Here is a 27,851-nt window from a genome sequence, read left to right as displayed (position 1 = left end):
ACGATGGCGTAATAAAATTCGGATTTTGAGTTCTTGGACCTTGTTATAAAATGACACTTTTCGAGGATTGGATCTGTCCTCGTCTCCTACTCTGTGGGGCCCGTTAGATTGGTATTAGCTCATTCTCTGCGTTCGACGTCGAAAGTAAAATTCAAGGGGTCAGGGGGGTGGGAGGGGTAGTAGATTCAGAAGCATACACAGTCCATATAAACATTATTTCCCAGCAGCAGTACTTTGTAACTCGCTGAATGAGTTCCAGTGACGGAAATGTTTTCGGTTTAGATAGTACACGCGTATGTTTTATCGTTATACCTTCAAGCTAGTGACGTAAACGAAACGCACAGTTTAGTCGAGGGTACAGGACCCTGGAGGTTCGTAGTTCGTTGGTACGGTGCACCGTCTAAGCTTGCCAGCCACAGAAGTTCGTGTCTGTTAACATCACATAATCTAGGGCAACTGTCAGCTTGTAGCGGCAATCTCTTTGCGGTCGGCTTACTAATGCACGACGCTATCAGCTGATACGAGAATGTGTTTGTAGCAAGTGAAGAGGGGCCTTTGTCTGCCGATTACCGGGTTCGACCACGACTCAGCAAATCTGCTTCATGGTCCCTCTGATGTTTACTGTGAGAATGGAACTACTTTGATTTTTAAAGCAATTTTAAGTACTCCTTCATGACACAAATGGAACTATACTTATTACGGTTCGTAAATATTTTCTACAGCCCGAATTTGTACTCTATTTAGCAACGATTTCTCAGCTCCTGTAGCTTTGAATGCGATGACGATAAGGATGTGGTATTGACCTATTTTAAGTACAATCCGATAATTTTCCTTGGTGGACTGAGTGAAGAGATAAAATGGCTCTATCAGGAGTCCCTGGACGGTTCTCAAATAGTAAACTTTCAAATTGTTCTATGGTTCCAGTTACTTTCTGTTCACTTTGACTTTGAATCATCGTGTTCTGTTGCCAGTCATTTAATTACTATCCATTCAATTGTTTGTGCGACGGAAACCTTAACAGGTGCGGATTATGTTGAAAACTGGTCGAAAATCGCTAAAAAAACACTAATCACTCGGGACAAATGATGAAAAGTTAACGTCTCGTTAAACGATTTGTATCATATAATATAAAATAACTTGATATAATGAGGTCTGAAGTAATTTATCATACGATGCAGATCATATTTAATGAGATGTTATGACGGTTGATGAATTGGAATCATAAATGGGTTGATTTCATTATTAAGAATCGTATTCTTCGATTGTCACCTCGAAAATAACTACAAATATTAACATTAGTTCTCAAGAATTATCAGAAATGTTCTTCGATTTAATTTAAAACCTCGAAAATTTAGGCACGAAATAAGAATTTTTTCCAGTAGGTACACGTATTTGCGACTTAAAGCCATCACGGATCTGGATAACCTTTCCTCTAGCTATGGAACATTCCGGTATCTCGGAACCAATAAACCTGCTCCGAATATAATTTGCGTTATGGACATGGCGATATGCGCAAGAATTCCTGTCAAATGGAATCTCTCAAGAATGAAAAAAGTTCCAGGAACACGGCGAGAGTTTATTTCCAGATTTACGAACTAATACCTTATCTCGTTCCAATAAATTTAAAATTGGTAACATGTATAAGACAAGAGATGCAATGTGTTCGTGTTGGTTTGTCGAAGGAGAATATTGGGACCTTTCAAAGTAATTCAAATTTACCTTCGCATTTGACACTCATCTGTCATGTTCTTTACCGATTCAGTACAGTTTAATTCTTCCGTTTAATCCTTAGACACTGAAACAAAGGAACACGAAGATGGGTCATTCGCACGTACGCAGTGAGCATAGTTTCAGTTCAGCTCCTGTAGAAGCAAGCCAGTCTCCCGCGACGCCTGTAACTCTGTCTTAAAAAACGACACTCGGGGAGTCAGTTCACTGCAGAAATAAGCAATGAATTATTCTTACCTATCAAAATTTACTGTTCCAAGAAAGAATACTGCAACGTCACGTGCGTTCTATTATTTACCGTCGTGGTTCCGCATTGCGATTTCTCGATTCGCCAACGCTAGTCAAGGAACGGAACAGCGGTGCATATTTAAAGTTTGAGCTAGGGAATCTGAGTAACACTGCATTTCATCTGATGGGCTATGCTATGTTCCGGTGTGTGGCTTAACATTCAAGCATGAAAGTAAGACAACACTCGGGCTAAATCCGGCGATTACAGCGTCGTAACTTTGGATGGAGAGTATTTCGCAGAATGGTTTATTTATTTATTATTGACTGCAAATGGGTTTTTACCCGGTATCAGTGGTCCTACAATAAGACACACTCAAAATAAAACAACTCATAAGATTACAAAACCATATAACCTAAATCAAATCTAAAACTTCTTGACGATGGTGAAGAGTCAATTGAATAAAAATTTTCTTGGATATTATCCATCTCCGAAACGTCGTTTTACGTTTTTATATTTACTAGACGATGGATAATATCCAAGAAATTTTTTTTATTCATATAACCTAAAGTACATAACTTAAAAATTACCACAGGAATGTAACGTAAAACAGACTTATTGAAAATGTTCATGATTTTTAAACAAAATAACATATGTCATGACTAAATCGAATGGACTTCTATCACGATTTGAAAATTCACAGTTCCGTTTTCTCTGAAAATATCAAAAAAAAATGGCCACTGAGCAAACCAAAATTGGACTTTTCGTGTGTTATGACGCCGTTCAATTTTACAAATGTTGCTAAGGTCAGGCAACATTTAGAAGCATTTATAGAAGATACAGACACAGGAACGGAATTTGCATAAGAAACGTATCATTTCCTATGTCAGGCCTCACATCGCGTGCCTGAAGTCTACCACGTGAGAGAACATACCCCACAACAATGACACGTGTGAGTCTGTGTCACACACAGCCTCTCTCCGGTTACCTGGCAACCGCCGGCTGCAGTTTCGATCGGTCCAGACAACGCGCTACGGCCCCGCGCAGTGGAACCCAAGCCAGCGGGTGAGAGAGGAGGCACAGGTCGTGTGGATCGTCTGAGATTCAGTTCCATGGACCTTCCGATTGCTCTGTTCCTGATTACGGTTTCCAGTGAACATCTATTGCTTCTGTATTGCTAGTTCAAGCAGAACTGTGTAGGACACGGCCCATGTAAGTGACCACCTTAATTAATTTTACTAAAATATTCTCGCTGCATTATTTTTTATTTCACAATTTTAGTCACTGGTGTTTTTTTTTGTGACTACATGAGAAATGTCTACATTTTAAAAGTTACAAAAGTTATTCTGGTGTAATTCAGCACAATCATTATTCTGTAATTGACCTAATTTATTTAATTATTTTGCGCGGGATTGCCTATAGTGTTACGTTCCTCTTAAATCGTCAAGACGTTTACGATCAAAAATTTAAACAAGTGTTTGGTAACACTGGTTATTATTAGGCGTGGCTACAGTCATTCTGATTTTGGGGGATTAGTTTGGGGTTATGTTATTTTGGTAGCACTGTTCAGAAGAAGTGGATTGAGGTCTAGTTATCGAAATTATATTTTCCTTCGGTCGCAACTGTTTTCCTTTCGTCATTGACTGTACATTCAAATGAGTAGGGTAGGCTAGGGTGATTATAATTTGTTAAGCGACTGTATTATTCTTCCGTTTGGGTAATTTTAGTTCGACAAGAATTTTTAACAGCGAGTGTGGTGTGAATAGAGTACGAAATATTTCCATAGAATCGACTGAGCAATTACTTTTTTTCAGATTCGTTAACGTGCTTACGGTTTTTTATTTTTATTAGAAATATTTTACTTGGAAAATTACGTTTCTGAAGGATTAATTAAATCCTAAATGGCGTTGTATCATTTTCAGAATTTATATCGTGCGATACTTGGATGAATACAAATGGAGGGCCACAAGGATAAAGAAATTAGTTTACTTGAAATTACGAATATTAAAAAATTGTGTTGGACAGACTGAGTAAAACTTAAAAAAAAAATACTTGCCCCCTTTTGGAGATGACATACGAACCGAGAGAACGGGTGTTTGCTGCTGGTATTTGATCCGGGGAACCTCAGTTACAAATCAGTTATCTCATTTGGTGTTAATACGTTTACTCAATTTCGGTAAGAGCGATCTTGTGCCACAGTCAGTGTAGTTACTAAAACGACCGGAGTTCTGTTCTCGACAGGGGCAGAGATCTTTGCTTCGCCACGATGTCCAGATGACTTTTGAGGTTTACCCAGCCTCCTTCCCATACAGCGAGTACCGGGGGCTCATTCGCGATGATAAAGTGGGCGGAGCGTGAAGCTAACTCACCAACTAGTGGATGTATACCTCACACAGAAAGGGACTCGTGTCTTCATGGCTTGGCACTTAATTAAGCAATGAGAGAATTTTTTCGTAATGCCATAGGTTTTTGTTCGTAATTTTGATTTTGAAAATTTCATTAGAATGCTTTTTACTCAATATATCGAGGCAGTTTTATTCTGGAAAAGATTTTGGATTTATTTACTTAAGATGCTTTCGGAACGTTAGACCTGTTCCTGACGAATAATAACGACTGGTTACATTGATCGTGTTGTGGTATCCCTGTCTGAACTGATTCGTGCTTTTACCAAGTACAGTACATAAACAGGGAATATATAGCGTGACGTTCTAGAAAATGTAACATCAATTGATCCGACATAAAATTTGGTTTCCTTTTTGTAACGTGTTACGCAGTCTTTATCAGACAATAAACGCAATTGACCTTTCAGAGCGCCTTTAATAGGCCTAATCTTTGTTTGGTTAGTGACGCTCTGACAGCTGTGTGTATTAGAGATTTCAATGACAGGATGATGATAAAATCTGATAACTTCAGAGAAATGTCATTTTTTATTTCTATTATTTTTAAGGAAGAGACGCTTCGTTGGCTCAGCCAAACAGTAAGACTGGGGATTCCCCCCCCCCCCCGAATACAAAACAGGAGTGCCAACCCTCAGCACTGGAAAGTAATTCTCTTCCTTCCTAGAATGTAATCCCATCCGTTGAGTTGCCTAATTATTTTGCCTCGGTTACCTCTGTCGGACGAGAGCAAAATTAATTCCGCCAAACCACCAAATTGGCACGAGGCCAGAGCTGGGTGGGATTTGTGGTAATGGTCTCTGAGAAGGATCTATCACTTGCCAATGCTTTCCTCAATCAGTTCATTCATTCATCAGTACAGTTTAGCCCAGGGGTTCTCAAGCTTTTCCAGACTTGGGGCCACATTTGGCCCTTCTTATCCACTCGCGGGCTGCAAAGTTTCAGTTTGTTTAAGAAAAAAAAACTCCTTGATTATTTCTGCTATTGCAAACAGGATTGCATGTTACCGAGTCTCCCGAAACGTCCGTCTCACTGCACCATCGGACATTTGCTTTTATTTCTAACTTACATTTCGTTATCCTGGTCAGTTAAAAGATCAATGATCTATTATAAATATCAAAACGAGACCAGACGAGATTTATTCTAACAGTCACGTGTTGAATATCAGACAATGTTCAGAAATATGCCTTTTTCTTACTATCTTTTAGTTGTAATTGATTTCTACCATACAGTGAATGATTTATCATGTTTTATACAATGAAAATAAAATCAGGTGCACAGTTTTGGTGGGAAAGTCTGAAGGTAAGTGACTACTGGGTACAACTACCCACAGACGGGAGAATAATTTTTTTATTTATTTAGTGTTCTGTCTGACGACAGGTCCATATGAACAGGATCCTTCCATCCTTTTCTCGGAGTGGGACCTGTTAATATACGTTCTTGGCAGATGATCCAGAAGTGGTTTGCCATTGCCTTCTTCTGTGTGTGAATGTAGTAATTGTTGGGATGCCACGGAGAAACCGGGGAAGCCCCCGGAGGAAAACTCCGTGTTGCCTAGACCACGGCCTTGCCCAACACAAGTTATAAATTCGGGCACCGCCGGGAATCGAACCCGAGACCCCAGGATTACAAGGCCAGCGTTCTAACCGCTAATCGCGTGAAAGGTTTTGGACTGGATAGGAACCGGTGACCGACTCTTGTGAACACAGTAATAGGCCTTTGTGTCCCATAAAAAGCAGGGAATTATTTATTATTTGCTTTTTACTAGTATAAGCTGGTAGTACTGTAACATATATTTACGCCAGTATTAATCATAAATGATATTACTACACGCAGTTGTAATTTTCATATCAGTAAAACTATTTTATTGTAAGAACATAGCTTAGGCCTAATTTTTGTTGTAATGATATATTTATTATATGCACGCACGGTTCTGTACTGTTTGTCAATAATATTTCAACGTGCCATTGTTAGCCATAAATCAACAGTAAGCCACTAATCTATGTAAAACAAGTTTTATGCAGTCAATTGTAATGTTACACGCCACTGTAATGTATTTAATATCGACGTTCTGCACGCCACTGCGCGTCGTATCTCGTGTCTTTGTGGGAGATATATTCGCTGCCTTTTCTCCTTTGTTGTCAATTACAAAAAGATATTGATTTCAATTTTGTTGTAAGTTCGGAGTAACGGGCGGAGCTTAGAACCCGTCTGTTAATGTCGTCTTTAAAGTACATTTGTCGAACCAAACTAATCATATTAATTACTTCGTACTTAGTTTGAAACTTGACTACTTTGTTGTGCTGTGACGTTGTTCTTGTCACAGGAGACTCAAATTGAACATCAGAACGAGTGCAATGTTTCCTGGTTATTGTCACTTTGAGGTTTCTCTAGTTACGTAACGCCATTAGCGAACACTGTTTAGAAATATTATTTTCCTTCCTTGGCACGTTACTTTTTGATTTATTTGGAATAATTTCATAACAATTCAGCTTGCTTTTTAAATTATGGAATGACTCCTAGAATAATCCAGCGACCTCTGTGAAACACCCTCTTATAGATCACTTCTACTTGCTAGACACGAGAGCAGTTTTATTCAACCTTTTTTGTTCGCGTACCCCCAGATATAATTTCTCTTCAACTTTGTACCCCCAAAGTTGTTGGTGTATAATTCAAGTTATACATAGTATATAATCTACATCTAAAATAAATTAAATAAATTACATTACTGATTATTCAGTGTTTATCATAATTTTTTTAAAATTTCACGTGCTCCCTAAGATTTCTTCGCGTACCCCAGGTTGAATACCACTGCTCTAGAGTGTAAGACCATAACTAATTTTATAGAACACAGATTTTTGAGAAACTTATAATCGTTCACGTACTAAAAAAAAAGCCACCTTTAATAGATTCCAGTAATCCATTATTTTAATCATAGGTTTTCGCAGTGCCACTTAAATCCAATCCTCCCTCTCCAACCTTGTAGATCGTTAAAGCCAGTAGCTGATGCCACTTCAGAGGGACTATCTTTGAAGCCGTAGAACGCGGCAGACCAACACACCACGCTCGATACAGAATCGTATTAAGACGATAATATTTCTTCACGAGCAGCAGGTGTGGTAAATTTAGAGTTCGTATCTAGGTACTTAGCGGGAGACTGAGAAAGCCCTTAAAGCGGCAGGCGTATGTGAGACCAGACGCTTTGCCCGCATTAGTGGCTGACCGTCGAAGAGTCATCACAGTTTATCGTTCCCAGGAGGATGTGGCGAGGACGGTGGGCGTCACGTCGGAACCCAATGCGACGCTGCTGACGTCATCATGAGGAGGTGTCTAGAGAGCGGAAGATGAGGAACCTTCTGCCTCTCATGTGGTTCCTGCTCATATCAGGTACTTATACTACCCGCGTGTGACAGAGTGCGCGCGTTAAGGAGGGCTTACAATAATTCGATTTCCCCTGTAAAACGAGTATTAATTGATGTAAATGATTTTTTTTTTCGAATTCCAGGGTCTGTAATGGGATCTCGTAAATGTTTGACGATTCATATGTACAAAATACAGCGGTGATCGTGACAATGTTAGAAGACCCTAAGGCAGGGGTGGCCAACCCAAATGATCTTTCGGGCCACTTTGGAAATGCATCATAACTCCGCGGGCCACAAAGTTAATTTTTTCTCATAATTTCGACAGATAATTTTTGAATATATGGATGCACAAATAATGTATTTTTTTAATACATTGGTTTTCACTACTTTGGCCATTATAAAATAAATATATTTTGTAAAAGTGTGATGAATCTCGCGGGCCGGAAAAATGTTCAAGGCGGGCCACATGCGGCCCGCGGGCCGCGGGTTGGCCACCCCTGCCCTAAGGAAATGAATGGGGAAGACGTACTTAGTGTACGTCTCACCTACCCTACACTTACGTCCGAGTTACTGAGTTATCAGGGCGACACTAATTTATCCCATACCTTTACCAAATTTCGCTAAGATCTATTTTAATACTGTATATCCCTCCAGGCTTTCGGACTAAAATTGTATGTGAATTTATCCTGGACGTTGCAGCCAGTCAAATGATAATCGATTGGCTACGAATCTGAAGCTTCACGTAAAGCACTGATTAAACGCATCAATGATTTTGTCAGTCGGGTTACAGGGCTACCAGGCGCCGCTAAACATCAGCAGTCTCAGGATGAGTGACACTGTATCATAAACATGGACAAAAACTACATATCTGCCTCAGTGGGCCGACTGATCGATGCTCCCATGTAACCTACTCCACGTCGGAAGTGCGAAACAATGGAAGAATGATGTCCATTACTTGTTCAGTGCTGTGCTTAAACACGATATTTCTCCCTACAAAATCAATGTCATTGGAGTTTGTCCAATATTTCGTAGCTGCCAGCCATTTGCCAGCCTGGAGGTACCAACTTTCACGCGAGCTGGTAACTTCAATTTTAGAAATTACGTGTAAATAAAATCCTGTTACATCTTGTGGTTAGCGTGCTTTCGAAAATGCGGCTAATTTTAACAAAATAAAAATTGCAATTCACGAGAAAGTTACGAGCAGATTACTTTCTGGTAATGTTTGCTACCGGTCAGTTCTGAAACTTCTACTCCACGTGCGACAGCCCTGACCAAGCAGCACCCCTCGGTCCTAAGTCGGGGGGGGGGGGACTTCGTCCCTGACCCGGTACTTAGATGGTCTCAGAGTAGAGGTACTTTGCATGAGATACGAGGTCTGTGTCGTCAGTCCGTTTGGGTGTGACACCGTGTTGACTTCGTAAGTAGATACAAACGTTTCAGAGATACACACTTCTTCATCGTCAGGTCCGAAGATCGAGGCAGTATGTTCTTCTGAAACGTTGGTATCTAATTGCAAGTTAGCACTGTGTTAGAACCCAGAATATCAACATTGACAATAGGTTTTGTTCCATTCTTATAATAAATATTGAACAAAATTCTAGGGGAATTTTGAACATGGCTGTCATACGGAATGTTTAGCGAATCACCTTGATAACGGAGTCAGCAGACATCTCTGAAACGTCGAACAGTTTCTATCAGACTACACGGCGCAACATCCCGTAATGGCTGTCTTCTGGGTTGTTGGTGTAGTCTGGTAGAATTTTACCGACGTTGCCTCCATCTTCAGGGTGATTAGCCCTTCCATCTTCATTTTCGTTGCCTTGAGAACCTAAAGGGGGATTTTACCTGGTCGTGGTGTGTTTAGTTTTTTTCAACAAAAGATTTGCACCTGTCAGAAGGCCAATCACATACGCAGAATCGCAAATGCTTTCAGGTTGCACTGGCAACCCCGACGCCAAGCGTCTCTACGACGACCTGCTCAGTAATTACAACAAACTGGTTCGCCCGGTTATCAACGTGAGCGACGCCCTCACTGTCGAGATCAAGCTCAAACTGTCTCAGCTCATCGACGTGGTGAGTTTTATCTGGGCACTACCGACCCAACAACAGGCATGTCGAACTCAGCGGTCCTCATCGATGTCTTATGCGGTCCGACTGAGTCCTCGAATTACGGCCTCGTAAATTATTAAGTTTAATACGCATGTCAAATAACTACTTGTGTAACGCTTTTATATTTTAATTAAATTAAGTTAAAGTGTGTTTCAGTGATACTGATAAATCCATATTAGGTTTTTCAAACAGATAACTCCCTGTGTAATCACTGATTTACGTCGCAGATTTCGATCAGTTGGTTAATGCTGCATAAGGAAATAACCGCTGTTTACTCTGAGAATAATATGAAAATACGCTTTGTAAGAAAAAAAACGCAGAAATATTGTTACCACGGGTTTTAAAGGGTTTTTAATAACTTTTCACGTCGATTAAAAGACTAACGGGCCAATCAACCAATTAGCCAGGTTGTCTGTCCTCACTTATTACTTCCGTTACTGTAATTATATAAGAATGTATCCCACGATCGGGCTTCGTCTTTGTGCAGAATTGTTGTGACAACATATCGAACCCCCCCCCCTTTTTTTACATTTGGCAGAAATTCTAGGATGTCGGGTTGGTGTGTTGAAACGCATTTACCTTCGTAACAGCGTAATTATCTGTTTGTCTTACACAAGTAACCAGCTAAATAACAAAATAACCGAACTGCTTTGGATCGAGCCATTAATCGTTGATATATAATATAAATTCTTTATGAGATGATAAAGTTGCGTCATATTGTGATAAATATATATTTGTTTAAATCTTGTCAGTCTAATAACAATAAAATTCCTATTAAATATTAAAATATTACCATAATTAACATTTAAATATTTAAAAATATATTAAATGATATTCTCTATCGAAATGTTCGATGTAAATCGAACATTTCGATAGAGAATATCATTTAATATATTTTTAAATATTTAAATGTTAATTATGGTAATATTTTAATATTTAATAGGAATTTTATTGTGATTAGACTGACAAGATTTAAACAAATATAAATTCTTTAATTACTACGGTGGTCTGGAACGGATGAGATTCTTTAAATAATAAATGAAGCTCTCTTGTCTTTGGTTAGTTGGGAGTGTACTTCCCTCTCAGTCTTCCCGCGTCCCTGGCGGGTGTACTCAGCGCTCCTGCCCTGTGGGAAATACATTTCGCACTTCAGCGTTCACAAAGTATGCACACTGGAAGCACACGTTCATCCCTTCCTAGAACTTTGACGCAACTTCTTCGGAAGAAAAGCAGCGAGTATCAGATACGAAGCCCGAGTCTGCTCAGGGGTGTGTCTTACCACCTATAACAGCGCGTTACTGTAGTGTAAACTGCCTTTCTTATTTATTTTAGAGGAACTGATTTTTATTAATACAGAGGGCTTTAGTATTGTTTGTGGAGATTGGATTTGACTGTAACGTAGTTCCTACTAAGTCTAGTTTCCATAGAGGTATAAAGTTTGCTGATGTCGTAAAGTAAATGAACCCGGGGCAGTCGGAGTGGACGTCCAGATTTCGATTTCAAGGATGGCCACGAGTCTTCCCTTTCCGTCACCCGGAGTTTAAAGCGGCCGGACCGTGAGGCTTACCACTTATCTATATATGCAGAACCGAGGTTAAAAATCTGTCCAGCTTTACCGCCAATTATCGAAGAAGTTTTTATGACGACGTCTTTGACATGAGGTCAGCTTTTCTTTTGAAATTAATTTCCCATATCACTGAAAGATGTGAGATGGTTAACTAGAGAATTTTTTTTTTACAGAGGTGGTAGCGGCTTATCTCCTCCTTTCATGCACACTCGTGATTCCTCCTAAACGTCAATAAACTACAGTCTCATTCATGATTTCATTCACGATCGTTGTTATTAAAATATTTTTTTCGATTGTTTGTCCTTACGATTAGGTAATGTGCGAAGAATATTTAAATCAGTACTCTTATCAGTAACAGAATAGTTTCGCTCTTCTAGCACTGGCTAATTTTCAAATAATGTGACGGGCCGTACAAAATCGTTGTGAGAGACACATGCGGCCCGCAGTTTATCAAACCCTGGCGTAAATTAACGAACAGGTTTCTGTTTGGTGCCGAAGATAGTGTGGGCCACGACGAAATCGATATTCCTTCCGCCGGACGCAGATGGCGTTCAAACAATTGCCCCGAGTAAGGGAAATATATGTTTTCGTTTCCTCATCGTTTGTACCACATTTCTCGATATGTATTTTTAACGGACTTGCAGACACTGCGATGAAAAATTAGGCGAAAGTTGGTGGGTTGGGATTTCCTTATAAGATATGCCATAGATCTCATTAATTTTATTTGAGTACTCCAGTTACTATTATTACTCAGGGCGCAGCCGTTTAAATTTCAGTCAAGATGAATATGTATTGCATTAATAATTTTTAATTGAAATACAGCGTAATTCTGACATATTCTCTATGCATTACTGTCTGCAATTAATAGTTATTGTTGTGCTCATAATGACGCAACAGTATCTAAAGAAAATTATTGTAGAAGGAAAATAAAAAAAAACTTTTCCTACTTAAGTACTAGGCAGTAGAGTGAATTCATGTTTGTTCCCTGTAGCGCATTGTTCAGCTCAAATACTAATGTTTTTTTGTTTATTTCAGAACCTCAAGAATCAGATCATGACTACCAACCTATGGGTGGAACAGGTACGTTGTTGCAGAGAAATAAAGAAACAAATGAATAATTTCATGTTTCAATTTAACGAATTATTAAACCAAGCTGATATACTGTATATACAAATACAGAATGATCTGGAACACCGTATTCCACGTACTGGCAAATGCTGAACATACCGAATCAAAACGTCCAGTTAATATCTAAAATTAACTTAGTTTAAAATGTATTGGGGCCTACAGCTTCATGTAACCTGGAAAAACATTCTACCAGACTACACGGCCCAACATTCCAGATGTCAGTCATGCTCATTCATTTCGGAACTTTCATGAACTTTTGAATTGCGGAAATCTGTGTTACAGTCGTGGAACGATTACAAACTACAATGGGACCCTAAGGAGTACGGTGGAGTGGAGATGCTCCATGTACCCTCGGACCACATCTGGAGGCCGGACATCGTGCTCTACAATAAGTGAGTCGAGACGAAATACCCGAAGACAGTGCTCCAAGTGTTAGCAATAATCAATAATTACGTTATATAAACACAGCTGGATACTGTTTGCTCACGCTCACAAAGGATGCAATTACAATCGCGTGAACCTAGCCGAAATCGTTGACGTAGTAACTTAGTTTTCGTTATTGTTCACCTGTTTTGAATTATGTGAGAGACTGGCTTAAAATGACACACTATAAAAAAAACATCGATTTAACATACTAGCATTGACCACAGAATATATAACTGCATGCTTACTGTAATGTTTCGTGTATGAAGAAATGTTATTCCACGTGCATTCACATTTCTTTCTATTGGCACTTTTTTAAAGATAAATATTTTCAAAATGTGTACAATTTGTATTTTACTCTAAAGCCCTGGGTAAAAGACATACATTCTATTGTCTTTGGGGACTATTATTATGTTTATCAATGAAGATTAGAACACATGTAATTTTATCATGATGAACAGCATACTTGGCAGAGGATCTATACAGGAAAAAGCACGATATAACACAATAGAAGCAGCACCTTCGTATCAATAGTAAAGGAAAACATATTCAAGCTGATAAGATCGAAATATAGTAAAAGTTAACATCTTCATGAAATTTGGACATTGGAAAATAGACTCATGGAGTGACGAAAATGCTCTGTGCTACTACATCTGTGTAGAATTCACACACAAACGAAGTACGACGTTTAACCCCAAGATGGCTGCACTTATTTTACAAGCCATAATCTAGAAGAGCACATGTCACGTTGATCGAAGCAATTAGTATAAATTATTACTTACTTTCGAAGTCTTCACTGGATGTCTGTTTCAATAAACTGATTACAAATTCTAGGTTGATGATGCTGATAACTATGAATGTAAAATCACAAGACAAACATCAGAAAATACACTTTCACACACGCAAAGCTTGAAAACTGCGCTCCGTCAACACGCCATCTTTCGCTGTAGTTGGAAACCAATACTACCAACCTAGCGGCGCGAAATTTAAAAGCGATGACTTCACTTGTCAGTAATGCTGGGGTCATTTTAGACTCGTTTTCCCTGTTTTTGATTTTTGTACAGAGCATTATATCGGTTTAATTTAGTGTGTTAATGGCATTATTTATACAACTGTATTTATAACTTGTGAGATGTATACTAAAGATTTTAATATGGTATAACGATGGGAAAGAAAGACCTAGATGTGGGCTGGAGGAACGGAAGGAGGTAAATGTACGAAAGGGATAGGAAAGGAGATAGGAGGGTCAGGAATAAGGGTGAAAAAATGATTCCTCATTGAATTTCATCTTGTTTTACACTACTAATGCACAAATTCAACCACGCAGCTACAGAGGCACCAAGCACGCAATTCATAAAATCACATGGAAGAATCTCCTGTGACGAATTTCACTGAAAACTAATTTTGTTCTCAGTGCTGATGGTAATTTTGAAGTAACCCTGGCAACGAAGGCGACACTTAACCACACTGGTCGCGTGGAATGGAAGCCGCCTGCCATCTATAAGTCCTCGTGTGAGATAGACGTCGAGTATTTCCCTTTCGACGAGCAGACATGTGTCATGAAGTTTGGGTCTTGGACCTATGATGGCTTTCAGGTAAAGAGATCTGAAATGTAAAGTTTAAGCACACAGTCTAAAGTGTGTTTTCGTCCTCTCTGTGTGGCCTTCGCTGGAACTGGTAGACCGATTTTTAAGTTACGGTATTTGGTAACGAACAAGACGTTTTGGTTCATACTATGTTATATTCCCAATGGCTCTGAGTGAAGAACAGAATGTACGTTTAAAAGTATTTCGATAAATGTTTACCAAACCAAAAAAGCTCCTCACAAAATTCGATTCCTACTTTTTCTGTTTTTCTCTGCCCTCCCCATTCCTTCTTTCTCGATATACTACTATACCATTCTGTGACATACAGAACATCATTATGTGAGCTGTGTACTTCATTGTTAACATAGAATGCGTTTCTTACAGGTGGATTTACGCCACATCGATGAGGTTAGGGACTCTAACATCGTGGAGATAGGTGTGGATCTATCTGAGTTCTACACATCTGTAGAATGGGACATACTGGAAGTGCCAGCAGTGAGAAATGAGAAATTCTACACGTGCTGCGATGAACCGTATCTGGACATCACATTCAATATCACGATGCGCCGAAAGACGCTCTTCTACACCGTGAATCTTATCATTCCCTGCATGGGCATCTCCTTCCTTACAGTGCTGGTCTTCTATTTACCATCTGACAGTGGTGAGAAGGTAGGTTTACGTGTTTCTTGTTGGTTTTGTATTCATACACGAGTCACTAGAAAGTAATTCTAAACTTTCCATGTCCTTACTCTGAATCTGAGTCTAGAAAAGTATCAGGGCTACAGTAAGGCCACAAATATGATAATTTATTGGCTAGTTCAACCTTGTACTCAGCGAAAGGACAGAAGTGGATAAGTGCAGAGAATTTGTCAAAAAATTGAAAGGGAGGGGAAATAGAAGTCAATTATGTTTCAGGAGACAATGGTTGTTTGTTGTGGGAACCAAACAAAACTCATGAATGGCATAACAATTGATTTATAGTAGTTCCCAAATTAAATTTCTCCACATTCTTCTCTTATTACTGAAATTAATTTAATTAAGATCTGATAATTATTCTGTGATCCAATTAATACTCATTCAAGTGATGTTATTAAATTTCACGCTCACGTATTTGCTCTGTAACGGAAAAGTCCAGTAATTCTGTTCTAAATTTTGCTAGCGGAGAATCTCTCTTTAGTCACTGATTCACAGCGGCCTACTGTCGCATTGCATTACCATAACAGTGTGCTGTCACCTCAGTGTCTCACGTTAATCTGACGTTTGCAGGTGAGCTTGTCAATCTCCATCTTGCTGTCACTGACTGTGTTCTTCCTGCTGCTCGCAGAAATCATCCCCCCAACCTCACTGGTTGTGCCTCTACTTGGAAAATTTGTGCTCTTCACCATGATCCTTGACACTTTCAGGTATTCCAGTCCAGTTATTGAACTTGGAATGTTGAAATGTTTAAGCACATCAGATATTGCTTAGGTCACGGGGTCAGAAATGGAGTACCATTTATATTACCCTCTCATAATAAACATAAGTCTTTTGGGGTCCGCTTATATATGCAAAAACTTTAAGAATTCTTCTTTATTATGCGTATAAATTAAAGTAAGCATATTATTTGTAGTTGTGACTGTTTATCTTGTAAGACACTACAAAAATAGGAATAGGGTGGTCTTCTTTATTTTCTTTTTTAAAGACAAATTTGGCAATAAACCCTAAAATAATTGAAGTGAGAGCAAAATCTTCCATAGCCAATTAAAGAAAGAAGCAAAAGAGTTCTCGTTATCAGAAAATATTACTGTCTGTTGTAATCATATCAATAAATAGTAAAATAAACTGTGTTCTAGTATCTGCGTGACAGTTGTGGTGCTCAATGTTCACTTCCGTTCGCCACAAACACATACCATGGCCCCGTGGGTTCGCCGTGTGTTCATTCATATACTTCCTCGTCTTCTTGTAATGCGTCGACCACAGTACCAAATAGAGAAACGCAGGTTTGTTTAAGCTGTTTTATTTTTTGTAACATAGATGGCGCTGAACTTTTGGATGACCAATTACAAAGTTAAAATCAGACTTATTATTACCATATTGTATTATGATAAATGTATCCAAGAAACCAGGATTAAACTGGAATAAATTATAATCCTGTAGCTGGATTATGGTTTCCACTTTCTTGATATGTCATGATGGTTATTTCCAGCTAATACACATGTCTTTTAAGCATTCTTATTATGTTTGCTGTAGTTTTGCGGGCTCTTCAGCCCGAATAATGGTTCGCACGTGCAATGGGCTTGAACTGCGAGATCCAACTCTTTTGGCCGAGTCGTCCGCTTCTGAACTTGTGGATTCCACTCACACCACAGAACTTTTTCCCACATTGGACTCACATGATGAGCTCACTCCCAGGTCAGTGCTAATACATCTTAAACTAAAGAGAGCTCAAATATGTTTTCATTCATTAGTCATTTGAAATTTGTTTTTGTACAATATCGATATTTTAAACTCACGTCAAATTATACTCCTTCCATACCCAAGGTGAAATTAAGTACAGTCCTGGTTCTTGAGACCAAAATTTGGACCATAAAGGCTTGTTTCTTTTGTAGGGAGCTAGAAGCAACAGGTCTGGGGTCAGGATGTCAAATCCATGGCGTGCCCTCTCTACCTCCACTGTGTCAGGAGGATGGGTTCCTGGCACCAGGCCTATCTGAAGAAACTGCCAGTCCATTATGCAGACACTTGCACCACTGGCATAACTGCCCAGAGCTCCATAAAGCTATTGATGGGGTCAAGTTCATCGCTGACCACACAAAGAGGGAGGAAGATTCTACCAGGGTGCGTATGCTTGTTGATACTGAAATATGTCCAGCGAAATACCTCACTTCTGTGATGAAACTAAGATCTCCCACTCATTTTCCATTAGCAGTTACAGAAAATTTAATTATATCACTTCTTCAAATAATAATTTATATTTCGTAACTGATTGGATTAGAAGCCATTGAATTTAAGTCATTAAACTTATTACAAAGAAACAAGTTCATTTAATTTATCCATATTCAGTTTAAATTGAAAGCAAGAACAAAAAGTATTTCTTGTTATATTTTTTGGCATGAATTAATATAGCAATATAGAAAAACATGTTATATTCCACGGGGTCCGCAGTGGCCGCGGGGTCTGAGGCGTGGGCCTTGTGCTGTTTGGTCGGTGGGACCATGGGTTCGAATCCCACTCAAGCCATGGATGTTTGTCCGTGTTTTTCTGTGTTGTGCTGTCCTGTGTACAGGTAGATGCCTTGCGACAGGCAGATTCCACGTCAAAGGAGACTTACCGAATGTCTATAGATCGATCCAGCGAAAAGTTGGGACCTGCAGTGCTCAGGCACTTGAAGAACAGGTCATTCCCGGTATCCGGCTATATTCCACAGACTGAAAAAATCAATGTTCCTCATTTGCTTCTTAGCCATCAAAGTACAGACATGCTGCTATGGGATTCTCTATACATACAGGTGTATATTTTTAATAAGATGTTTCATTGTTTATTTTCTTGAAAACAGGTTCAGGAATCCACTGTTGTTGAAGATTGTGTCTTCTGGGGTGTTGCGCCACATAGTCTGGTAAAAAATGACTGACATTTCAGAGGTGCTTACTGCCTCCATTATCATGGTGATGAGTAGCATCTCTGAAGTGTCAGAAGACCGCACAGAGTAACATTTCATGTGTTGCTGTGAGAACCTGAAATCTCGGTATTGGCTTGCTGGGCATGGCCCCACACTGCATAATATTTATGACAATGGTTACAGGTAAAAGAGGATTGGAAGTATGTAGCAATGGTGTTGGATCGACTATTCCTATGGATCTTCACGCTGGCCGTCCTGGTGGGAACAGCTGGTATCATCCTACAGGCACCGACGCTTTACGATGATCGTATTCCCATCGACGTTCGCCTGTCTGAGATTGCTTCCACAACGGTCAAACCCCTTAAAAACACCACACTGTGAGCCATGACCCTGATGTAGATCCTAATAAGTTGCAAGCACTGGTGTTGCTAAATCAAAATACTGGACACATTCCCATCTTTGCCATTTTAAAGCTTTTTTAATGAGGGTCGGAGTTTGTTTGTTTCTGTTCCAAAATGGCTGCCATGGGCCATAGGGATGCACAGGAAGACGCTAGGCAGTAAACCTGCGTGGATCACATAGCAGCTTCGTTGCTGCTTTGTCTTCATCATCTGATGCATGAACAAACTGACATTCACAGATGATAATAATAACTTCCTTTTTAAGTAACTTTTTTCCTATGGCAAGTATATTTCTATCTTTTTTCTTTCTTTCTTCCTTTGTTGTATCTTTTTCTACATCTTTATTTCTCTCTTCCTCTGTCTGCTGCATTCTTTTATTTCTTTAATTGTAATTTGGTGGATTATCCCAAGAATTATGATTTTCATTAAAACTTGTAATATATTTTAACATGAGGAGGAAAGAAGACAATTTCAGAACATAAGCAATAATTTTGAGTATTTGCATTCTTCACAACCTTTTAAAAATGATGTGCCTAATGCTAATTTAGGAAATACAACAAAAAAACTGAAATCTCTCATATTTATGTTTGGCATAAGAGACTGAAGATACATATTTTATGCTAGTATCAATGATTCCAGTGTAATGAATTTAAATGGGGCAGGTCCCTGACTGTGCCTGTTAAAACTGGCACAGTTTGGAACTGGTTGTAGCAAAGTGGTGTAAGGAATGAAATTTTAAAAGGCTTTTAGTAGGAAGAATCAGAGGTAAGGGCATAAAGAATTTCACTAAATTACTTCTGAATGAGGAAGGAGTAAAGGTCACTTGGTAGTATGTTATGTATAATTTATTGTGGATCAAGAGTTGAGTCTTATTGAAGTAATGCAACAAACTCGTTTCTTATATCCAATTTCATGAACTTTGCGTCCTGGTTGCAGAAGTCAAATAATATTTGAAAATCGCTCTCAGTGCCAGCATAATTGTTATAAATAATTTATTACTTTTAATTATTTACCAAGATTATCCTGAAATGGATTATTTCAATTATTTTGTGTAATTTATAGAGTTCTGAGCTGGCACGTGTGCCTTGTATCAAGCCTGACTAACGTGTCCAATCTTTGTCATTCAACTGATTTTTAATCATACAGTTTGAATTTGACAAAAACACCAGAAAGTTATTAACAGTTGAGTTTCCCCAAATTTGATACATATTTTCACAAGCACACCAGAATGTGCACATGCATGCATGGGTATGTGAGCACGTGCATGTGGGCATGGGGTGTGTGTGTGTGTGTGTGTATACTAAACTTCATGCCTGGGTTCAGTCCCGGGTGACTTCAAGTGAGATTTATGTTGGATGAAGTGACAGAGGAGCAGGTTTTTCTTTTGAGTTTTTAATTTTTTTCCCAGCTAATCATTCCACCATTTCTTCATATTCATTTATCACTGCCGCACAGGGTGTGCAGTAGCCCTGACCAAGAAGCAGTTTATCATACCCTGGTTCTAAGTTAGGGGCCTCGTCTTTGACCCAGCAATTGGTTAGTCTCAGAGTGAAGGTAGTTTAGCTTAAATGTATGTCGGTACCTTTTTTTAACTGACAGACTGCTGCTGTTGATTTGGCACCTTAATTTAAGATCCATAGTTTTAGACATCAATTAGTGTTATACTATGTACATTTTACCACAGTTACTATAATTACTATTTTAAAACTTAATTTATTTCACTTTGTTTTGTACGAATTATTATTGTGAAATGTCATTTTGAAAGGTTTTGGTATATAGGAATCATAGTTAGATTTGGCATAGACACCGTTACAAGTAATGATTGGTTTAAAAAGAAATCATAATTCAATGTGTTTGTTCTGTTTAGCGAGGTGATAGTCATATCAGTTATAAGGACCATTATTACCTGTTTGCATACTAAAAGGCAACACATGTGCCGGAGCTGCCATTTTCCAGAAAATGGATGAAATAAACTTAAATTTAGGAATTGGCATTTCCCCCGTACTAGATATGAAGTTTGTGCTGTTGCGACTGGATCACTAGAGCCTATTTGTAGCAATAGAGTGCACCGTGATATTTGGGAAGTAGTTTTAAGAGATGCAAGTTATCCTTATATAGTTATATAATTATGTGCACTTGTGGTCATGACGTGTGAGTACATAGGAAATATTAGCAATTTAAAACACTCTGCATTTGATTTCATGTGAAATGAGTATAAAATGAAATGACCACTTAACACACAGATTCTATTTGCAGCTATTGCAATTCATGTTCATGTTGGTCTTGTAGGTTGTAACAATTTGTGGGCTTATAGATAGGTATCTGCGTACGAGTCCACATGGCGTTACAACCCAGTAGACCAACGTCAACATCTTCACTCTGAGAACCTCAAATCTGACACAGTGTAATTCATGGCTGTAAGAGTTTGCTGTCTCATAAAGCCTGCATTTAATTTGTTTTTGGCCTAAGGTGACCCATGCAGTTTGACCGCCTGTGCTATTCATAATTTTAATATCCTCCAAATGAAACAAACAAACACAAGATAGACACAGGGGAGCAAAATGTGGTTTTTTTTTGTAATGAGCCAATCAAATTTTGGCCACTTAAGAAAGTGGTCTATCATGATGATAGGTCATATTGGCACAGAACTGTTTGTTTTTAATATATCTCTTATGGCTGTAGAGTTCAGAGGGTCCACAAACAGAGGCCTGTGTTGTTGACGTGTGAGTGATTTTTGAAAAAAAAATTACCTGGGGGTGTATTGCTTTCATTACAGGAAGCCACACACGAGGTTCTTAGTATGGCTCTTCAGTTGCTTTTACAGCAAACGTAAGCTGGCATTTGCCATGTCTTGGACCTAATTCAGACACTTGTGCCAAGTTACTTGTTGGTATATTTGGTGACAGCATTTTGTACAACAAAGGAGCTTTCTTATATAATGTGTTCTAAGGCAGTGATATTCAACCTGGGGTACGCGTACCCCTGGGGGTACATGAAGACATCTTAGGGGGTATGTGAAATTTAAAAAAAAAAATTATTTTATGATAAACACTGAATAATCAGTAATGTAATTTATTTAATTTATTTTAGATGTAGATTATATATTATGTATAACTTGAAATATACACCAACAACTTTGGGGGTACAAAGTTGAAGAGAAATTGTATCTGGGGATACACGAACAAAAAAGGTTGAATATCACTGTTCTAAGGCATTTAAATATGCAAGAAAAAGAAACAAGATAAATTTGATACTATTCACAGATAAACTGCTACATACGTATTTTAATATGTATGTATTCTTAATCTTGCATCAAGGAAATATCAGTTTGTGTACGAGAAATACAATGTTGGAAATGAATGTATACAGTATTATGTTGATCAAACAGTATGCTCCTTAACACACAATATGAAATTGTGTAACCATTTATTTCACGTTAATAGTATCTACCGAGGACTAGTATACATTTAATATAAAGTAATTTAGTTATAAATGATGCTCTAAATCAGTAGTTCAGATTAATATAGCAAATGTTTCAATATTAAATTTCAGTATGGATGGAAGTTGAGTATGTAGAAGATCAAGTCACTGTTCTTTGTTAAATTACCAAATTATTGAATCCTCCATATTTTGCAGTCGTGGTAGTTCAGCCACAAAGATGATGGTTTTCATTTCTAGCAGAGGCGTTGGTATTTTTATCTGAAAAATTACATTACTTTGGTTCTGCTCCTACCCAATCCCCTGTGTTATGGAGTGAGACTGAACACTCGCAACATCATATTTGAAAGATTAGAATGTTTGATTCGTGACTTATACTCCTAATGTGTATCTTCATGAAACAGTAACTTTGCCAATGAAAGAAAGAAAGTTGGTATTTATCATGTCCTTTTCTGTTTTGACAGTAAGATTTCTTAATATGTTTTATATTCAAATATATATATTTTACACATTTATTTTGAGTACACACTGAAACCAGTACACCCCCTATCTATTGCTCAGTTGTATTATCATCATGACCAAATGAATAGTGGTACAATTAGTTACCATTGTTATAGAATACACTTATCACTGTTTTTGTTCGGCTTGCCATAAGCTGGTCTTAGGCTACTATGTATTCGTCTTGAATTGATGTTAAAATAAGTTATTTGTCATGGACATATCAATTAATATTTCACAAGCCTGATCACAGTTGGAAGAGAGATATGCTGTAACCTTTGCATCAAAGGAATTATTTTATCTTTATTCCTCATATCACAGGATTTAAATTCCTCTCAGGATATGTGAGCATTTTTCATGAACTTCTATTCTGTTTCAATATATACAAAACTTTCAGTATATCAGCTAGGTAACAGCATGTGAAGGTGAGTTCAGAAGCATAACCAACTCTGACCAGGCAGGCAGGTAGGGGTGCAGTGATACCAACAACATAAAAATGAATACACATAGGTTAGGTTAGTGGCACAGAGCACTTAAGACTCTTATTAGGGAGCCATGTCTAATCATGTCAAGTTAATTTAAAGCTTTTTCTTCTTATGATATGTTAGACATACAGAAGGAAATGTTTTATTGGGTCACAGGTAGTCCTCAATCTAGGCAGTCCACTTTACTGTATAAACAATTGTGTAGCTTTATAGCCTATTGATATGTTGTAATGTTTTATAATTACACACACACATTTCATTCTTTTTAGTAGAAACCATATTGTCATAAAATCCTCATTTACTATGGAAAGTGAGAATAACAGGTTCTTTACAGTTCAAGACGAATTCCAGTTTCCCTGAAATGAAACTAGTACATTCCCTAATATCTTCAGTGGAACAATTTTCTTTTTATTTCTCAAAATGAATTGAGTTATGGGGGTCCGCAGTGGCTGCGCAGTCTAAGGCATAGGCCTTGTGCCGCTTGGTCACTGGGACCGTGGGTTCGAATCCCACTTAAGCCATGGATGATTTTCTGTGTTGTGTTGTCCTGTGTACAGGTAGAGGCCTTGCGACGGACCGATCCCTTGTCCAAGGTGTCCTACCGAATGTCCATAGATCAAGCCAACTGAAAAGGTTGGGGACCCATAAAGGGTACCGGAAAATGTAGAAACATTGTTAAACTGGAAAAAGATGAATTGAGTTATTTTATGTTGACTTAATCATTGAATGTAGTTTGATATAGAAATGGTAATAAGATATTTTGGTGGAGCATCGATTAGTGAGAACTGTAGGTAACCTGTAATTAGTTCCAAAAAAAGACTTTCCTGTTGATACAAAGTATACATTTCTTTTGGCTCTACAAAACTTTAAAATATTTCATATGAATCACGTTAACTTATCTAGCTGTTGTATACCACCTGCAAATTGCTATTGTATCTTATTGAATGTATAACATAAAGAAGTAAAAAAAAGGAAGTATCACTCTTGAGGACAAATATTTGTTCATATAAAACTGGCATCACTGCTCCCTTCAAGGTAACAGATCTCCTTAACTTTTCTGTTGTCTCATTTGTCCTTGTTATCCCTTGTTGATCCATTTCTCAAGAAGACTACATAATATATTTTATTACTTTCCATTCTGAACACACTATCTCATAAAATATATACTATAAAAAGAATACTTTATATCCTGTAACTCAAATAATAAATAATGTTTTTGTAAATAAATACTGTTGAATAAATAAATAAATTATCTTTTTCCTCTTTAGTTGCTTACTTGTGTTTATCCTGTTGTATGTGACTTCATAGGGTATGTGTTTGCATGGGATAACTACTCGTGTTTTAATTTCACTGTGACCATGGTTATAACACAACATTTAGAATTCTGCCAGACAGAAAATGTGTTTTTTGCACTGGTGAAATTATTAAATACATAAGGTATAGAAGTGAAATAATAATGAAGGTTCTTTTATATTAGTATTAGTTGTAATAAGGTTTTGTCAAGAAATTTAAATTACAAGTGTGACTGGATGTTCTTAAAGTGGGTGTCTTGGTGTTAGATTTTGTTGAAGCCTGGCTTTTAATCTGTACTAGACATTTTGTTTACATTTTTAGGTTCTTTTTTTTTCAAATTAGTTTATTTGTATGCAACTAATTGATTTTTAAGGGACTAGTATGTCATGTTATGCATATTTAGAAATTTAGTAAGCATTCCAAACTTATAGATTTATATGTATGAATAAACAAATTCATTGTATTTCATTTGTTTCAACAAAACTATATCATAATACCAAGCTTCCAGCTTGTTCATGGTGCTGCTTTGGTTGCATAATGTTTTGAAGGTATAGAGAGGAAACAGTCATGGGCTAATTTAATCTTTGGTGAGAGAGGAAAACACATTTCATACATTCTTTACATTCTAGTTAGCTAACTGCAAGTATTTAAAATTCACTGAATACACAGAACCAGGGATGTTAATCTTTGCAAAGTTGTACAACCATATTTCAACCATTAGTTCTTCTTTATGTAAATAACACTTTATTATACCCAAGGGCATAAAATAAATTAATGTGAAACTTTTTTATATTAACTGGAATATATGGCAAATTTTAGGATCTTGCAAACATTAACCTAGGTCTCAAAGGGGAAGGGGGAGTCCTCCATTTCTTTCTATTTTAAGGTTGGTATTCATGCAGAGCACTCTGTTGTGAGGCGAACTTGTGTTTCTTGCAAAGAAAGTCGTGTAGTTTCGTGAGATTTTACGTTTTAAAGACTGTGAGTATGAAGATGATTGTTTTCTGGGTTATTGTGCCATGTGTTCTGGTCTCATCGTCCTTATGGAGGCGACAAGCACCTGTAAAATGTAAGTAAACTTCTGTCAGTCAACACAGCGGAAAAAGACAGCACTGTTCATCGTCTAGTTTAATTTGTTTCGTGTCATATTTGTTAGTGTTAGTGAATATGTGTTTGGGCGCACAAAACGAAGAGTAGCATGTGAATACATTAGATATATTTTTGTTGTTTCCAAGTAAGAAATATTTAATAACTAGAGAATGCCTGAACTGAAAATTATGAAATTTGATAGGGAAGTTATGTCATGAATCACTATAACCTCTTCACCCGTGATGATAACCTGTACGTTGCAACTGATTTATCTAACTGTATTCCGAAACTTAAATTCTGCTTGTCCCTCCAATTAATTGCATAAGGACGTAGTTCGAATAGTAAGATATATATTACTATTCGAACCACACACACATTTTTTTGACGCCATTACCCATAATCCTTGTGCAATCGTATCACTAGCTTAATATAACATAACCCAACTAACCCAACCCAATCCGATCTGGCAACTTCACAAGTGACATCTGTTGACGTATTTAGTAACCAGAAAGCGGCTGGACCGAAACTAATGAAATTTGGTATGCACGTTATGTCGTAGATAACTACTCAACTTCTTGAATTAGTAAGGTGGGATGATGGCGCAACTGTCCATAGTCTTCTGCAAATGTGCATCACAAACCTAATGACACCTGACCGAAACTGTTTACCCGTTATAACAGTCTGCTTATATTCATGCTTATGTTAATTTCACTACCATATTCAGCCACTTGTAACGACTTTTTAAAATTATAAGTTCCTCTGCTTTTGTACTGTTCTTTATAGAATTTAATGGCATTGCTGTATTTTTATAGAACTGTTCATTATTTTTTATTTTGATTTAGATTGTGTACTGGTTTAACAACAGTAATGATGTAGTTTAATTTTTTAAAGAACAACAAAAAGATGGCAAATGTTTTGAAGCATAGTTTTCTTCAGATACATTTTACATAATTTTTTAACGTTCATACATGAACTCAAATATGTTATTTTCTTTTATAAAAATTAGAACATTAGAGGCTGATAGAGAGATTATTATAAAGCCTGTTACAATTATTTACAGCCTTCTTATTTTGTAAGGGTTTTACATTATACAACGCAAATTTCGTTAAGAAATGCCCTTTGTGTTGTAGAACAATATCCTCTAGCTCAGTGGTATTCAACCTTTTTTGTTCGCGTACCCCCAGATATAATTTCTCTTCAACTTTGTACCCCCAAAGTTGTTGGTGTATAATTCAAGTTATACATAGTATATAATCTACATCTAAAATAAATTAAATAAATTACTTTACTGATTATTCAGTGTTTATCATAAAATAATGTTTTTTTTTAAATTTCACGTACCCCCTAAGATGTTTTCGCGTACCCCAGGTTGAATACCACTGCTCTAGCTGAACTAGTGTTATAAACAGATGATAAAGGGAAAACAGTGCAAGAGTAGTGTTAGATGTCACCATATTCTAAAGGTCAGCCCACTATATTATTATATGTAATTTAAAATATGTGTATGGACTGGAATTTCCATGTGTTTGCTAGTAGTCTACTGTACTACATTGTTACTTCTTTATTCGAGATATCGTCGGCATTAGTTTACAAGTACTATAGCACTAAAAGTATCGATCGAACACAGCTCACGTCCAGCCGTTCGGCCGTCTTCACACACACTGACCTCATTCAGAAAACAACACAACCGCTACCGTGATCTTACTCAGTCACCCGATAGTGGACTAATTTTATCAAGCGCAACCCTCCTTGAGAAGCTAATAGTCGCTCAGCCAGTCAAGAAATTTCCGGCATTTTATTATAAAACCCATAGGTTACAGAAGAGCCCATCACAGGTTATTGTCCTGAGCCGGATTAATCCAGCCTTCTCCATTCTATCCTGTTTGTCTACGATCCATTTTAATATTATTCTTCCATCTATACCTACGTCTCTCGAATGATCTCTTCTTTTCGGAATACACATCCAGTCTTAGTGCACATTTCTTGTATTACTTGCTACATGCCCCGCCCATCTCGTACTCCATGATTTTATCATCCTAATAATATTTGATGACCAGTACAAATTTTAACCCTGTCACTTTTCCACCTGAAGACCAAATATTCTCCTCACCCCCCCCCCCTTCTCAAACACCCTCGATCTGTGTTCTTCCTTTGATGCTCAAGCCAAGTTTTACACCCGTACAGAACAAGAGGTAAAATTATAGTTCTGTGTATTTTCATCTTGGGGGGAGTGGTTTTGGGATTTGATCACACGGACATAAGGAAGAGCGGTTTTGCCTTCACTAAATCTGAATAATAATGGTTTGTGTACTAACATTAACAAAACGAAATATGTTTACGTTAAACAGCCAAAATATGCTAGAAAACAAAGATAAATTGCAGTGATTTTGAAAGGACTTGTAAACCACAATCACCAGGTCAGAAAACCAGAATGTTCTGCCCCAATTAAACTTGTCGGCACTCAAGATGGTGAGTGCTGTTGTCAAATGTTTGGAATTCCGTCGAGATGCTGCCACCCGTGTTA

At 37.8% G+C, this 27,851-nt stretch overlaps 2 protein-coding genes across 6 annotated transcripts in view; both read left to right on the top strand.

Annotated features, from left to right (window-relative positions):
• The first annotated feature begins 189 nt into the window (after positions 1 to 189).
• On the top strand, positions 190 to 24,212 carry LOC110828774 (acetylcholine receptor subunit alpha-like). Of its 2 annotated transcripts, none has more exons than XM_087342711.1 (13): positions 190 to 623; positions 2,845 to 3,166; positions 7,607 to 7,737; positions 9,646 to 9,785; positions 12,424 to 12,468; positions 12,799 to 12,908; positions 14,354 to 14,534; positions 14,910 to 15,194; positions 15,792 to 15,928; positions 16,358 to 16,504; positions 16,755 to 16,916; positions 17,114 to 17,342; positions 18,307 to 24,212. In XM_087342711.1, the coding sequence occupies exons 3-13, from the start codon at positions 7,695 to 7,697 to the stop codon at positions 18,502 to 18,504; spliced, it is 1,677 nt and encodes a 558-aa protein (XP_087198837.1). In that variant the 5' UTR covers positions 190 to 623; positions 2,845 to 3,166; positions 7,607 to 7,694; the 3' UTR covers positions 18,505 to 24,212. The 2 variants fall into 2 exon arrangements, with proteins under 2 accessions (XP_087198837.1, XP_021917477.2); XM_022061785.2 differs by having other exon boundaries at positions 190 to 701.
• A 900-nt stretch (positions 24,213 to 25,112) lies between these two features.
• Positions 25,113 to 27,851, top strand: part of nAChRalpha4 (nicotinic acetylcholine receptor alpha4) — a 62,128-nt gene continuing 59,389 nt past the window's right edge. For 3 of the 4 annotated variants that reach the window (XM_087342707.1, XM_022061744.2, XM_087342708.1), the window contains exon 1: positions 25,113 to 25,307. The gene's annotated coding sequence lies outside the window, so the exon portion shown is untranslated. The remainder of the gene's footprint in view (positions 25,308 to 27,851) is intronic. The other variant, XM_087342709.1, reaches the window with a different exon arrangement.

The sequence above is a fragment of the Zootermopsis nevadensis genome, unplaced genomic scaffold (assembly GCF_977971745.1).
Source record: "Zootermopsis nevadensis isolate Lab colony 2312 unplaced genomic scaffold, Znev_1.0 Znev_ptg000004l, whole genome shotgun sequence".
Taxonomy (NCBI): domain Eukaryota; kingdom Metazoa; phylum Arthropoda; class Insecta; order Blattodea; family Termopsidae; genus Zootermopsis; species Zootermopsis nevadensis.
This window is presented reverse-complemented; position numbering and strand designations above follow the sequence as displayed.

Bases quoted from the DNA above. Each gene is read 5' to 3' on its own strand.
- LOC110828774 (XM_087342711.1), top strand. From the start codon at position 7,695: ATGAGGAACCTTCTGCCTCTCATGTGGTTCCTGCTCATATCAG. The intron at 15,929-16,357 runs GTATTCCAGTCC...ACTGTGTTCTAG, and splicing joins ATGATCCTTGACACTTTCAG to TATCTGCGTGACAGTTGTGG. The intron at 17,343-18,306 runs GTGCGTATGCTT...CAATGGTTACAG, and splicing joins GGGAGGAAGATTCTACCAGG to GTAAAAGAGGATTGGAAGTA.